This window comes from Pleurodeles waltl, chromosome 2_1 (genome assembly GCF_031143425.1).
Source record: "Pleurodeles waltl isolate 20211129_DDA chromosome 2_1, aPleWal1.hap1.20221129, whole genome shotgun sequence".
NCBI lineage: Eukaryota > Metazoa > Chordata > Amphibia > Caudata > Salamandridae > Pleurodeles > Pleurodeles waltl.
The window spans coordinates 721,757,914-721,773,493 of NC_090438.1; the positions used below are offsets into that span (position 1 = coordinate 721,757,914).

Consider the following 15,580-nt stretch of genomic DNA (forward strand, 5'->3'; position numbering starts at 1 on the left):
GGACTGGCCAATGGCCTTTGTATATGATTCATGCCATATTTGTTGCTGGCATTTATGTTAAAGAGTTTATTTTGTTGGCTATACTTCTGTCCTGCAATTCCTTTCCTAGGTTGATGTTGTTCCTGAGTGACTTTGGTTCTGTGTGTCCAGTTGTGTGTGTTTGTGTCTGCTTGCTGCTCCATGTGCTGTTGTCTGCGGTATGTGAGCATGTGTGCATTGCTGTTGCCCCCCGAAGGAAGGGTATATGTTGTGTGTTGTGTCTGTGTGTTTATGCAATGTTGGTTTTGCTCTGGTGGTAAGTATTTCTTTTTGCATTGTGCAATGTGGGCATGTATGGTGTTGGACTTGTTCCCCTGATATGGCTATTGTACACATGTGATATGTGTATTCTTGAGTTTTGTTAATGCAGGCATGCAGTGTGTTCAGTTGTGCTTGGTTGCTTAGTATTTCGGTGTGGATGTGTCCATTTAGGCTTGTGTCCCTTGCAGCTAGTTTGTGTGGAAGTATGTCCCATGGTGTTAGAGTTGTATGCACCTTGTTGAATAGCCCTTATCCATTGTGTGACTGTGCATGACATTAGGTTTTGGTATTGTTTGTCCCTGAGATCCCTGTGGGGCCATTTCCTGTGTGCATGTTGAATGATGGGCCTGTTCAACATGACATGTGTCCCAGTGCAGCCTCCATCGATGTTTGCTCTTTATGGTCGCATCTCATCTGTACAGGTATTTCACTTTGTCTATTTTATCTATTTGTGTCTCTGTCTATTGTTTATGTCATTGTGCTTCCATTGTGGTGTAATGTGTGTGTCCATTGCAGGGTTGTTTCATATTGGTGGTGTTTGTGTTGCATGTCACACCTTTAGGTATGTGGGTTGTGTGTTTGGGCAGTCCCTGGCCAGTGTAGAATATGTGTGTGTGTGTGCTGTGATCGTATATATGTGCTGTAGGTGTGTTGTTGTTGCTGTGTGTTATAATGTTGTGTAGCCTTCACTGTCCCTTTGTTTTGAACTGTGTGGCCGTGTGTATTTGTGTGGTGTTGCTGTGCAGTGTGAGTGTGCTGGCCAAAGGGTGTGCACTGTGAGTGTGTGTGTGGGTCTGCGTTGCTGTGTGTCAGTGAGTGTGTATAGTATGAAACGTGTTGCTGCTACCGGTAGCGTCCCCCATGATGTGTTTGCCAGTGCTACATGTAATTGTTAAGGGATAATGATACAGGTAGGTGTTTGTACTTACTGTTGCTGTCATCCACAGCAGCATTGATTTTGTTGTCTGCGCGCAAGCATGAGCAGCAGCGTGACTTTTTCAAAGGGCTCTGTGGCAGCTCCAGACGTGTGTAGCTGCCTGCAGGTGAGTGTCTCCCTTTATATTGTCCATTTCCGTCTTCTGATACATGGTGGTTGGACCGCCACTGTCACATTGGTCGTATGCAACCTCGTAATGGGCCCAGTGGAAAGACAGACTCTGCCAGCCTGTTTATGCTTCTTGGTGACTGTGGCAGTCTATACTACCTGGCGGTGGTGGCGGACCACTGGAGATTTTCTGTGGGTACAACCACCAAACTTAAAGTACGGCGGTCCGCTCCACCAGATCATTGGCAGTTAGACCACCACTGCCAACATGGTTGTCATGGGACCGCCAAACTCATAATGAGGCCCTTAGACTTTGACTGACAAAGTACTGCAATAGTAGAGTCCGTAGGGATGGAGGAGGATATTAACTCCACCAACCTGATGGTACTTCATTGGCTCATCGGTCAACTCTGTACATTGAAAGCAACCATCCTCATGGTCGATCTACCAATGCACTAAACGTTTTGTGGACAGCCGCCATGGTTTTGATGACCAATCACTAAGGGGGTTATTCTAACTTTGGAGGAGTGTTAATCCGTCCCAAAAGTGACGGTAAAGTGACGGATATACCACCAGCCGTATTATGAGTTCCATAGGATATAATGGACTCGTAATACGGCTGGTGGTAAATCCGTCACTTTTCCGTCACTTTTGGGACGGATTAACACCTCCTCCAAAGTTAGAATAACCCCCTAAATCTTTAAAAAGTATTTGTTTTCAGAAACAAACTCCTACAGTGGGAGATTTTTCCTTTAAAACTAAAAATTACCCCCACACAGTGGGAGTTTTTCCAACTGGTAATGAACAGGAAAAAAACAGACATTATATTACCCACCTAAATAATACTAGCAGTGTAATGTCCTTCCACCTATGATCCCCTATTCCATAAGGCCTTCGGAGGATGTATTCCCTTAATGGATCCATTTGGGGGTCCATCCACAGAATACCCATGGCCTGCCTGTCTCTTAGTGAGGCATGGGTACTGAGGGTTTGGTTGGCAGGGTACTCCATTACGTTTAAGACAAAGTACCACGTGCACCAAACTGTAAATTGGGCCCTAAGTCACATTTTCCTCCAACTGCTAGGAAAGTTCATCCTGGTCAGTGTGACAGCCCTCATGTCTTTAGAGCAGGTTTCCAGGCACAAGGCCTAATTCTATCTACGCCTCCTGCAGAGTCCTGTACTCAGTGGTCAGTTAGGGCTTGTTGATGTAAAGAGTCCTTCTGCTTTTTGTGTCTCTAGAGAAGGTAATCAAGAGACCATCCTCTTAACCCATGGGCAGCAAATCAAATTCCTGGATGCCTTGAGTCATTTCTACAAAACGTATTCTTTCTTCATAAGTAGTCTTCCTAGATCGAGGAGGCAATGGTGAGTTCCCAGTCATATTCTATGCACTAACCAGAGATCAGTGAATTCCCATGACCTGATCTTAATTATTTTATATCTACCTTCCCAACTTCTTTTTCAATACTTCCTCTATGATTTACTGCACAAATTCCTGAGAACTCTAAATCCAGGATGGCTAAGCCCTTCTTTGATCTTGAAGAGCCCTGGCACTCTCCTAGTCATTCCTCTATTCAGGTGAAGTCCCTCCCACCGTCAGTGTCCAAAATTGGTTTCTGTCCTCTAGGGGTTGTAGTTAGAAAGCCTAGTATGCTCCTGGGAATGCCAGCTCAACGACTGTCCTTTATTGATCTATTGTTCCTGCCCCCTCCTAAGGAGCTGATCTATGTTAAGTGGAAGTTGATGACCGAACCCCAGCCTTCTTTCTCCCCCAAGGCCAAGCCTTTGTCCTCTCGGAGCAGGGTTACTAACTCTCAGCAATGAATGTGCATTTAATGAGGTTGAGAGACAAAAAATTTCTGAACCTCCTTTTTTTCTTGCAGCACAAAGTTCACCTTTAAAACATATTTGTCCACTGAAGTTCTCAAAAATTACTGTCTTCATTAAATGAAAAATAATATTTCATCCTTTTCCTAGTCCCTTTTCAAACAAATATATAAAAAAGGATGTTATTTACATCAAGGGTTGTTCATATAGAACGTAGCCTTTCCTACCTAGAGAAAACAGCTTTTTGGTAATTTAATGTGGAGGGCATACTATTCTTACTATGCAGTGTACCACATTTATATATGATAATTTCCTAATCTGGCTAACAAGGCATTATTTATGGGTGAGCTATCTAAAAATAGATGTTCCCACATGGCAAAGGCATTTTCCCTACCATAAGTCACTAAAGTACTTTTAAACCACAGCAGAGCCCAAATTCAGTAGCGCTCCTGGCAACCCTATATTGTCATATATTTTGGTGGTTTGAATTCACAATATTGCTCTCATATGATATTTAATATTTATGTCATTTGTGTGGTTTTGTGCCATCTTTCATAACACTCCAGAACTTTTTTTAAAAGCCAAATAAGTGAAACTAACTTTGACAGAACCACTTGAGGGACAGGACTTGTCAATGGATACAATGTATAACAGTATTATGGTGCACTGAGTCCAGCAAACATAGGAGTAAAAAAAGAGAAGAAATCTAGTGTAATCATTCAGATAAAAACAGATTTCCTGCACCACACTACTGGTGATTGAGAGTAGATAATCCATCCTTATGAATATACTGCTGTGGCCACAACCTCTGTTCTTCCCCCATCACACAGGACACAATTCAGAAATGAAGAGTAGAATAAGCCAATGGAGGGAAAGGGATATGTTTATAAAACAGAGCATGTGTACATTGGGAATTATTTGAAGTGGGAGGTGATGTGAAGTTGAATCTGGTATTATGCATATGTGCATGTACCTACCACATTTAACTAAGTCTACTTAAATTAATCTTAGCCTTTCAGGGCACTGATCAAATTTCTGTCTATGCATCAAAACTCTTGACAGAATAACTTACTTTATTGCTCAGCTGATGTTTTCAACAGCCTTCATCTGGAGCACATCAATCAGATTCAGAAACATGAAGCAGAATAAGGCAGTATATCTACTCATAGAAATCTACTTTTTAAGCTGTCTGAAGCCTTAAAATGTGCCAGAATGAACCATGTGATAAAAGGTGTGTTGTGTATTGAAGTCACCTAAAAGAGAAGGAGAGAAAGTGAGAAAAGGAGATTAAGAAAGAAGTTGTGTATGTGTGTGTGAGAGAGAGAGAGACAGAGAGAAAGAGAGGGAGAAAACTGTGTGTATGTGTGTGCACACACGTTCACAGTAAGGCAATAAACTAGTTTAAACACTTCTTTATACTCTAATACTCCACACTGTCACTAACAATATTCTTCAAACAATAGCTTAAACACAGTATATCTAGTCTTTTGCAGGACAGATGATAACATTTTGGCAGTGAATATCCACAAATATAAAGATGATTGGCCAAACAAATGGTTTCAAGAAAGGTTTGGAGAAAAGAAGTGTCTGGTGTTGGTGCGGGTTTAGCTCAATTAATATGGTCATAATTTATCATAAAGAAATCATTTACAATTACAGCAAATTAAATTAATTCTGAAGAGTAATAAACGTCAGCAGCTTACACTTACAAAGCAATTCGGAAGAAAGCACCAGCCATTAACAGACATTAATATCTTTAATACCAATTTTTGAGAATACAATAACGTTAGAGATGTACTCAGCGGCACAGTCTGTAGGCCAGTGAAGGAATTATATTTGGCACTGGAATTCACTGACATTCATAATGGAATCCCATTTACTTAATTACTAAAGGCGTTCTTCTTTGAGGGAAATAATACACATTTCAAATCAATATTAGCTGCTACTTAACAGAGCCAGACATAAAAGTGAGGCTACCACCCGCATTGACACTATCACTCATCTGTAAGTACACATGTCTGTTTTTCTATCACATTTGCAGGGACAACCTGTTGTTAGAGATCTTACTTGAATTACAGCTACCGCTAGGTGGGTCATCAGACTGCTATAAAAGGGGTCCTTAAGAGAAATCTATTGTTGGCGGTGCTTATCAGCTACCAAGTTAAAGCGGGGGGTTGTTGTGGATGCTGGGATTCACCCCAAAACCACAGGGGATGAATTTCTAACCCATGAGTGCAATGAGTTGATTCAACGCACTGCGATAAGGAACAAATACCATTTGAACTGTAGCTCCAGACAACCACCAAGCAATCCTCCTGCTAGGTTAGCATATTGTTTGTTACTAACAGACCCTTATAGTTTCAAGGACACAGTGGTAAACCAAATAATCTTTCAATAATGAGTTACACACTTAAGGATCACTAGAAATCGGATATGCATTTTGATATATTTATTTTAAAATAATTCCTGATTCTAATGCACACACAATTGTATGGTAACATCACAGAAGATAACAATTAGAAGCAGTTAAGCATTTTGTGCACAGTGAAAACAACAGGGAAAAATTGTAACATCATTATCACAATTTGTAGCCCTAACCCCCTTACTGTGCTCTTTGTAGGCACTATGCTAATTCTAGCAGATCAATAAATAATCAGCCTTTTCCTTGACTTTCAGAGATGGAGCACATACCTGTGATGACACGATTTCTTATCTGTCTGAAATAGCTTACCAGCTGTTTCAAGAGCAAAGGCATCATGTTTTTACAGTGACAACCATCAACCTGGTATTTTAGTGAATCCTGTCTTGTTTTAATGGGAAACAGGAGTCAGCTTAGCCTTCTGGTTTGTAGACGTGTGCCCTCATCACCTAATGACTTTTACCATACTTAGCTTGCTCTGTTTTAGCACAATTATTTAATTATATGTTTCAAAGATGACTGCATAGTTTCTAGTTAGGTCAATGTTTTAGTTTCATGTTATCAGTGCCACCACGCTAAGGTGTCAATATCAAGTCACAAAGATAAACAACCTGGAGATAGGTTAGGTACTTTCCCTCTGCATGCTTTAGAGGGAATTTTTTACATAAATTGCCGTCCCAAGCATGTCTTGTCATTTATTGTTTGGGAACAGACATGTCAGGGGTTCGAGCAGATCTGTTTAAATGCACCTCACTTAGACAGATAGTCAGAGAGATTCCGACCAGATGCCATCACCTCTATTAATGCTGCACATCACTTTGGCACCTACCCAGTCTTCGTGTCCCTACGGAGTCTGAGCTAGAGACCTCATTCCAAGGTAACAAGGGGTGGGGGGCTCTTCTCATGGACATGGCATTGGCTGATTAGGTTTAACATACCTAGCACTCTTTAGGTTAGAGATTAGGTTCACATTATTAGTGTAGTAGGATGTATTTCACATCTCATGTCATTTCATGTTACTGCAAGATGGTGGGGGTCTTTGTAGTAATGACTCTCGTCTTTACAGTTCAGTTTCTTGCATTGTTCATTATCCTTATAATTGCAGCCCATGAAACTTATCGTAGATTGCAGTTTTATTAATAAACCCCATTGAAAACTTTACTGCATCTCCTTCACTGCCTGTTTTTGATTGAGACATGTTGTTCGTATGAGGAAGGGGAAATCTCCGTTTTACCACGGCACTCCCTGAGATGTCATACTCATGAGTCCATGCGTAAAGGCTGCCACAAATCACTTTTTTTACTGTTTGGGTTTTTGGTGAGGTGCTGCTTGTGAGCCGGGAGGGTTGGGACGCCAGTTGCGACTTGTTGTAGGATTGACATAGTTGCCTACAAACATAAGTACTGTCATCCTTAAACCAGCAGTCTTGCCTTGAGCAAGAGTCAAACTATGACAGTAACATTCAGTGCAGCCTGAATCTCAGAAGTGTCTTGCTGCAACCTTCTTCAGTTCAAGTGGAATCTGGTGCCACACCATCTAGACTTGCGCTTTGGGTGAAGTTTTTCTCTCCCTCAATGGTCAATTTCCAGGGTTTGTATAAGGAACTGACAGCTGATTCTTATCTTACTTTTCAGAATCAAATTGGGATTTTACAACACTAGATATAACTGGACTAATGTAGCGGGACACAAAAAACATCAGCTATGCAAAAAGCCCCTAAGCATTTGCTTCACCTTTGTCATATGTTTACTTTAAGTGTCTGCTTCTAAAAACTTCAGATGTAGATAAAGAAATTATGTACTAGACTTGTGGCACCTGATAGTATACAAATTTAGACTAAAGAGTGGACATGAATATGAATTTCACAAGTTCTGATAAAGATAAAAATGCTTACTGTAAACTAAATTGAAGACATGCTAACAAAAATGAAAAGTGTAGCCAAAATGTAATGTATCCTGCGTGTGTTTAAGAACCTCAAGCTTTCTAACAAAATGAAAATAAAGAAGCCTGAAATCAGGTGATTAATATATATTCTTGCCTGTGATCAGCTGCACTTTACAAATCCACATAACAAAATAAATAAAATCATGGAACTATGCAGGAGTTGGCCAACGTGTTTATGATAACCCTGGAATGTCTTCTACACTAATCAATCACTGAATGTGCTTTTGCATAGAATTAATTACTATAATGTCAATGGCACAGCTACAGAACAGAAGGATATGCTAGAAATGTGCATTTAAAAGAATTATATTGGAAACCACAGGATCACAACAGGTTTCCACTCCAAGAGAAAATCTGTGTGGCTGAAATCTTTCCTTGTTGGTATATGACCCTGATGAGGTTGGCAACATACAATCAATGACCAGTCCTAACCTAACAGAGGAAAGAGGTGACCCTGAAACTTAATTTATATCCACTAACAACCTTCAACTTTGAATGAGACTCTGCTACCAGATACTGGAATAGAAATTAGAAGCCCAGCTAGTGCAGCACCACTTTTTCTGTGCCCCTTAGCGCCACCCTAACACAACCACGTGTGTGCCATATTTAAAATACAGCACACCATGGTGGTAGTCAGGGGGACTAGCATCATAATTTTTTACGCTAGTCCGGCGCTTTGCATCACTAGCGTCAACATTTTTTCACGCTACTCCTAAAAAAGGACCCAGTGGCCCGTTGAACATAATGGAAGCCTCTTTTTAACACCTACACTTAGCAGTCATTCAAAAATGCCGATAAAAATGATGCAAAGGAATCTTGTAGATTCCTTTGCGCCATTTTTACGGCCCTCCTAGTGCCAGAATGCTCCCCTTGCATACATTATGCCTGGTGCAGGCATAATGTGGCGCAAGGGGTTACTAAGTGGCGCAATGCAAACATTGCACCACCTTCTAAAAATGGTGCTGCTTTTTTGCCCTTTCAATGCCACATTAGTGTAAAAAAATGATGCTGATGTGGTGTTGGAATGGTGCTAGGCCACCATAAACCTGAGCAAGAACAAGAGAAGGCAGGAGCAGATTAACCAGTAAAATGTGACAGGAGGATGCCTATTCCACATCAATAAATCAGCCACATGATAGTATTAGTTGTATGCCTAGTACCCACAACTACCTAAATGAGAGTTATGACATTAGACTAAATTCTAAACCTACTTTTAGCATCAATTGCAGCCAATCTAAGTCCACCTTCAATGTGGACAGGCCAGGACAACTCACAGGTTTCTAGAATCCACTGACAGTATAGCTCTAAGGAAATAAATACAAAATACTCCCAGACTTCCCTACTGCTAATGCATAAAACAGTTGTCATCTCAGGCCTTGAGATAGATTATGACCTGAGGCCCCTGATGCGATCATGCCTGTTTTGCTGAGAGGTCTTCTAAGAATAACTTGTTACATCTTGCCATCTTCCTTAAGCTGGTAGCCCAAACATCAGTTCTGATAAGTCAGATTGGGTGACATTTAGAAGGCTGCAAAATAGCCAATGTGTGCCAATGGCCCACCTTAAGATTAAACTGTAAGATAAGTGCTATCCCACTTTGTACCCGCAGACATTCCATGTTCAGTCACAGGCTGAGTTACCAAGCGAGCACTCATGAACCCACTATAGCACCATTTTAAGCCATGCTAAGGCACCATTTCCTGACTGAGGGAATTCTATGGTCCTGGTACTAGCTGTAGGACAAAATATAAGTTAGCAGTACTTCTCATACTGGTAATTTAAACAACCAAGGCCAATATTTACAAGTGTCCTGTGCCACCAGTGCATCACTTTTTATGATGCACCGGTGGCGCAGTGTGCTGACCCACATCTACAAGGTCATGCAAAGCAAAGTGTGTGGCTTTTCATGGCCTTGTAGATATGGAGTAAGGCAACACAGGGCTTCGCCTCACTTTGCGTTATGGAGTTATTTCCATGGGTGTTGCACGGGTGTTCCCACGCAACATCCATGGATTTTGATGCATTCCCAGATTTACAAGGTTGTGTAAACCTAGAAATGCATCAAAAGCCTACGCCACCCCAGAGGTGGTGTAAGAGTGATGCAACGGGGGGAAATATCTTTATTTCTTCCCGTTTGTTCCTCTTCCTTTGTGTGCTCATAAAAGGAGGGAATCGCCGACATTGATTTTTTTTGTGGAGGAAGGTGTCCCTTCTTGCACCAAAACAATCATCCCCACAATGCAGGCACCCTTGCACCATGATGCAAGGGTGCCTGCATTGGGCATGGCAGCAATTTGTGTACAAGCACAGGGGAGAGAACAGAAATGCTCATTTCTGCCCTTTCTTGGTGGTGAAGGGTGGCTCAGCAATGAACTTGCTGCTCCGCCTTGCACCACGGGCCTTGTAAATGAGGCCCCAAGTCTCTATGCCCTGAATAGGAAATATGTGCAAATGCAGGATTTTGCTCAAACAAATTTTATGACATTGCATAAACATCACACATGTCCATAAAATGTGTACAAATATTTCAAAACATTTGAAAAACGTTTCAAAAATAGTTTTGTTCTTTTGAAGCAAAATAACACACCTTTTTTAGAAATGTTATCACATTTTGTGCTAAAAAGCATTCCACAGACTTCTTTTTTTGTTTGAGAATGGTATTCCACAATTGGAAGAATTATGAATGTCACTTTTTTACCACTATAATTATAATTTTGCACACCTCCATCATAAACCTCATTTAAATTAATATATAGCGGACATTATAGAAACAATACAAATGTTTGGAGATTTTATTGTCTTGTATCATTAATTATTTAGGGTCTACAATACCCCTACAAAAGCTTAAATAAGATTCTGAGTTGCCCACATGTGTTATTTAAATAGACCTTCATACCTCTGGTGAGGTCAGGATAGATCGGGAAAGGGTGAACTACTTTGAATCCAAAATCACAAATAAATTGTGAGTTTCTCCATCTTTCACAAATGTCTTATAAATGTGACTAAAATTTCTACTATACTCACTGTTAGAAATGGGGTCTTTGGTGGGCAGTCAGGTTACCCCCTGTACAAGCAAGGACACTCACTGTACTCAGGGTAAAAGAGAATCACCCTCAGCTAACCCCTACTTACTCCCTTGGTAGCTTGACACGAGCACTAGGCTTAACTTCAGAGTGCTAGGTGTAAAGCATTTGTACCAACACACACAGTAACTTAATGAAAACACTACAAATTGATAAAACACAGGTTTAGAAAAATAGAGAATATATGACAAAAATCCACAACACACAAGACACATTAACACTAAAAATGCAAAAAGAGTCTTCATGTAATTTTAAACACAACGCTAACGCTGTGAAAATGTGCCTTGGGTGCATCAAAAATAACCCAGCACGGGCGAACGTGCATCAAAAAGGGCATGCGATGCGTCAATATTACTCACGAGCGAGACCTTGCATCATTTCTCCTTTAGTCGGGTCGGCGTGCATTGTTTCTTCTCTCCGCAGGAGAGCAGTGCATCGATCCGGTCAGCACTCTCAGGTCCGGGCAGGCCTTGCGTTCTTTTTACATGCCCAGTGGTGTTTGCGTCAGAAATTCAGACGCACGATGGTCCAAAAAACACGCAGCCCGGATTGCTCTCTCACCAGCCTCCGTCAGCGATGCTGTGCGTCGTTTCCCCAGCTCTGGGCATCGATCTTCCAGTCGCGTTGCAGGCAATTGTCAGTTCTCAGCCGCGAAGCTGGCAGCGTGTTGATTTTTCAGCTGCATATCGGAGTTGCGTCGATCTTTTCCCTGCACGGCGGTCTGTGCGTGGATTTCTCACTCTTGGGCTGCCAGCTTCTCCTTTCAGAGTCCAAGGAACTGGATGGGCACCACTTGGCAGAGTAAGAGTCTCTCCAGAGACTCCAGGTGCTGGCAGAGAGAAGTCTTTGCTTTTCCTGAGACTTCAAACAACAGGAGGCAAGCTCTAAATCAAGCCCTTGGAGAGTTCTTCACAAGGAGGAAGGCAACACAAAGTCCAGTCTTTGTCCTCTAGCACAGGCAGAAGCAGCAACTGCAGAATAGCTCCACAAACACAGTCACAGGCAGGGCAGCTCTTCTTCCTCAGCTCTTCAGCTCTTCTCCAGGCAGAGGATCCTCTTGGTTTACGGAAGTGTTCTAAAGTCTGTGGCTTTGGGTACCCTTCTTATACCCATTTTGCCCTTTGAAGTAGGCCTACTTCAAAGGAAAGTCTCTCTTGATTGTGAAATCCTGCCTTGCCCAGGCCAGGCTCCAGACACACACCAGGGGGTTGGAGACTGCATTGTGTGAGGGCAGGAACAACCCTTTCAGGGGGGAGTGGCCACTCCTCCCCTCCCTCCTAGCACAGATGGCTCATCAGGAAATGCAGACTACACCCCAGCTCCCTTTGTGTTACTGTCTAGTGAGAGGTGCAACCAGCCCAACAGTCAAACTGACCCATACAGGGAATCCACAAATAGGCAGTCACAGAAATGGTTTAAGCAAGAAAATGCTCACTTTCTAAGAGTGGCATTTTCAAACGCACAATCTTAAAATCAACGTAGTATTCTTAAATTGTGAGCTTAGAGACCCCAAACTCCATGTGTCTATCCGCTCCCAAAGGGAATCTACACATTAATAATATTTAAAGGTAGCCCCCATGTTAACCTATGAGAGGGACGGGCCTTGCAACAGTGAAAAATGAATTTAGCAATATTTCAACGTTAGGACATATAAAACACATTACTATATGTCCTACCTTAACCATAAACTGCACCCTGCCCTTGGGGCTAACTAGGGCCTACCTTAGGGGTGCCCTACATGTAAGAAAAGGGAAGGTTTAAGCCTGGCAAGTTGGTACACTTGGCAAGTCGAATGAACAGTTTAAAACTGCACACACAGACATTGCAGTGGCAGGTCTGAGACATGATTACAGAGCTACTTATGTGGGTGGCACAACCAGTGCTGCAGGCCCACTAGTAGCAATTGATTTACAGGCCCTAGGCACCTCTAGTGCACTGTACTAGGGACTTACTAATAAATCAAAGATGCCAATCATGGATAAACCAATTACATACACATTTTGATTAGGAACACTTGCACTTTAGCACTGGTTAGGAGTGGTAAAGTGCCCAGAGTAACAAAAACAGCAAAAGCAGAGTTCAGCACACATCAACAACCTGGGAAACAGAGGCAAAAAGTTAAGGGAGACCACGCCAATGATGAAAAGTCTAACACTCACAAAATAATTATTCCGACAAGGATGGCGGAAATGATGGTTATAAAAGTTTGCCTGGGATTCCATCATACAGCATTCTTACTTTTTATGGTCAATATTATTTCTTCATTATGTGTCAAAGGGTCTGATATGTTAAGTCGCTGTAACATGGCAATAATCTTTATTGAGGTGCAAACAGGAGATGACCCACATATAAAGATTACCTGTCATATTGCAATTTATCCCTGCTCGGATTTCGGCAGATACAATCCGGTGTATTTTGTATAGGGATAATGTAGCACAATGGGACTTTTACATCTTACAAACTTGGAAACACACAGTACTACTGGTGTTTCCGTTTACGAACCTCTGAATGGGGAGGTCATCCCACTCCTGGTAAATAACACAGACACCCTGGTGTATTGGTCCTTAGAAGGCACGTTTTTTCTTCCTCAAAAACGTAACTCTTAATGAGGCATTATGTTCTATTACCTGTTCCATTTAAATTGTTGTTCCTGCATTTTGGCTGAGCATGTCACTTATCGAATACATTTAAGATATAAACAGCATAATGAATTTGCCGGACACCTATATTTTCCAAAAAAAAGAAAAACTGTGAGTTATGAAGGGGTGCTCTTACCTGAGCAAATAAAAATATAGCACTGAAAATGAAATGATGAATATGAGCGTATAAAGCAGCGCTGTGATCACTACACCAGGAAGTCCAGTTTGCTCAGTTCTGAAAAACAGCCAATATAGTTTTGCGGCATCAGCAACTGGATTCTCCTCACTGTAGGCAAGCCTCTAAAATACGAAAAGCAAACATAAGGTATGCATCAATATAATAAACGTTTATTCTTTCCAAATAATGCATATGTGTTAAGGCATGCAGCATGCATATTGTACATGTAGCTACCACATTATAACATCTTGAAGTGCCAGCATCCAATAGCAAGACAAAAATGGTACTGCGGTCATAAGACCCTGTGATTTTCAAGGGTAATTCGGTAACATCAACAAAATCAATAAACCAATACAGCAAAGTCATAAATATATATACTAAATCATCTCCTAGCCTCAAACCTAAATCAACTATTAGCCAGATTTTATTTTAAACATAATTGTTTTGCTAGACTTTCGTTCACCCAAGCCGAGACAAGTATTAACCCTGCAGAAAGAATATGGGAACAGTTTCGACGCATAAAGGCCCATATTTATACTTTTTGACGCTAAACTGCGCTAACGCAGTTTAGCGTCAAAAAGTTTTGCGCCGGCTAACGCCATTCTGAAGCGCCATGCGGGCGCCGTATTTATTGAATGGCGTTAGCCGGCGCAAGCAGACCGGCGCTGCCTGGTGTGCGCGAGAAAAACCACGTACACCAGGCAGCGCCGGCGTAGGGGGAAAATGGCGCATGGGCGTCTTAAAATGGGGCAAGTCAGGTTACGTCGAAAAAATCGTCGTAACCCGACTTGCGCCATTTATTTTCGACGCCCATCCCCCATCAACATGACTCCTATCATTGTAAAGATAGGAGTCATGCCCCCTTGCCCAATGGCCATGCCCAGGGGACTTCTGTCCCCTGGGCATGGTCATTGGGCATAGTGGCATGTAGGGGGGCACAAATCAGGCCCCCCTATGCCAAAAAAAATTATTAAAAAAAAATAAAAAAAAACTTACCTGAACTTACCTGAATGTCCCTGGGGTGGGTCCCTCCAGCCTTGGGTGTCCTCCTGGGGTGGGCAAGGGTGGCAGGGGGGGTCCCTGGGGGCAGGGGAGGGCACTCTGGGCTCATTTTGAGCCCACTTGTCCCTTAACGCCATGCCTGACCCAGGCGTTAAAAAGCGGCGCAAATGCGCCGTTTTTAGCCACGCCCACTCCCGGGCGTCTCTTTTGCCCGGGAGTATAAATACCACGTAAAGGCCTGGGAGTCATTTTTTAGACGGGAACGCCTCCCTTGCATATCATTAACGCAAGGAAGGGGTTCACGCTAAAAAATGACGCACATTCCGGGAACTTTGGCGCTATTCGCCTCTAACGCCATAGTATAAATATGGCGTTAGTTGGCGTTAGTTTAGCGTCGAATTTGCGTCGAAAAAAACGACGCAAATTCGGCGCAAACGGAGTATAAATACGGCCCAAAGTCCACTTCGAACTCTGAGGCTCCAGTCTCCTCTTTTACCTTGGCTCAAAGAAGGCCCATTTATCATTCAATACTAGATGGCTATCCACGAATACATTTTGGAGTACATAAACTGGTACTACCGAGTATTCCTTTACGTACTCTTCCATGTCATTGTGATTTTACCCTAAAACATATAAAATGTTAATCAAATGGGAATAATCAGAGAATAAAAATAGAAATGCGTGTTCTCTGTTTGTACCTTCAGTAGCAGGAAGTTTAATTTTTAGGGGTCTAGCCACTAAGGCTTGTAAGAGTAGGTAAAAGTACTACTTTCCCACTTACGAATGTTTTTTGTAAAGTGGCGTCTATGTGCTGTTTCCCCAAATAATGAAAGAAAGGTAACACTGTGGCCTTCAGATCTACTCAAGAACTGAGACACAGGAAAATCCTGTTTCTCAGTTGCCGTCCTGCAGATAAAAGACAAACTCAAAGCTATCGTGAGACGGTATAAATTAGCGGAAAATCGTGCCGTGAAGTAGACACGTAGAAGTTCCCAGATTAACAGGCATTCAAACCAAGATACAGAAAACTGCGCGAGAAATCGGCACCATGCTCGATTGAAAACGTATAATTCCTCTCAAGTTGTCATAAATGGAAGTAAAAGTAAAGTTTCAGTTACATCACAGCCTATACGAAGTGCC

General features: G+C 42.1%; 1 protein-coding gene across 1 annotated transcript in view; it reads right to left on the reverse strand.

The window, feature by feature from the left end:
* Window positions 1–15,580, reverse strand: part of LOC138260178 (uncharacterized) — a 199,833-nt gene that overhangs the window by 73,369 nt on the left and 110,884 nt on the right. Inside the window, exon 4 of the mRNA XM_069208423.1 lies at window positions 13,397–13,560. Within this exon, the coding sequence (XP_069064524.1) occupies window positions 13,397–13,560 (164 nt within the window). The remainder of the gene's footprint in view (window positions 1–13,396; window positions 13,561–15,580) is intronic.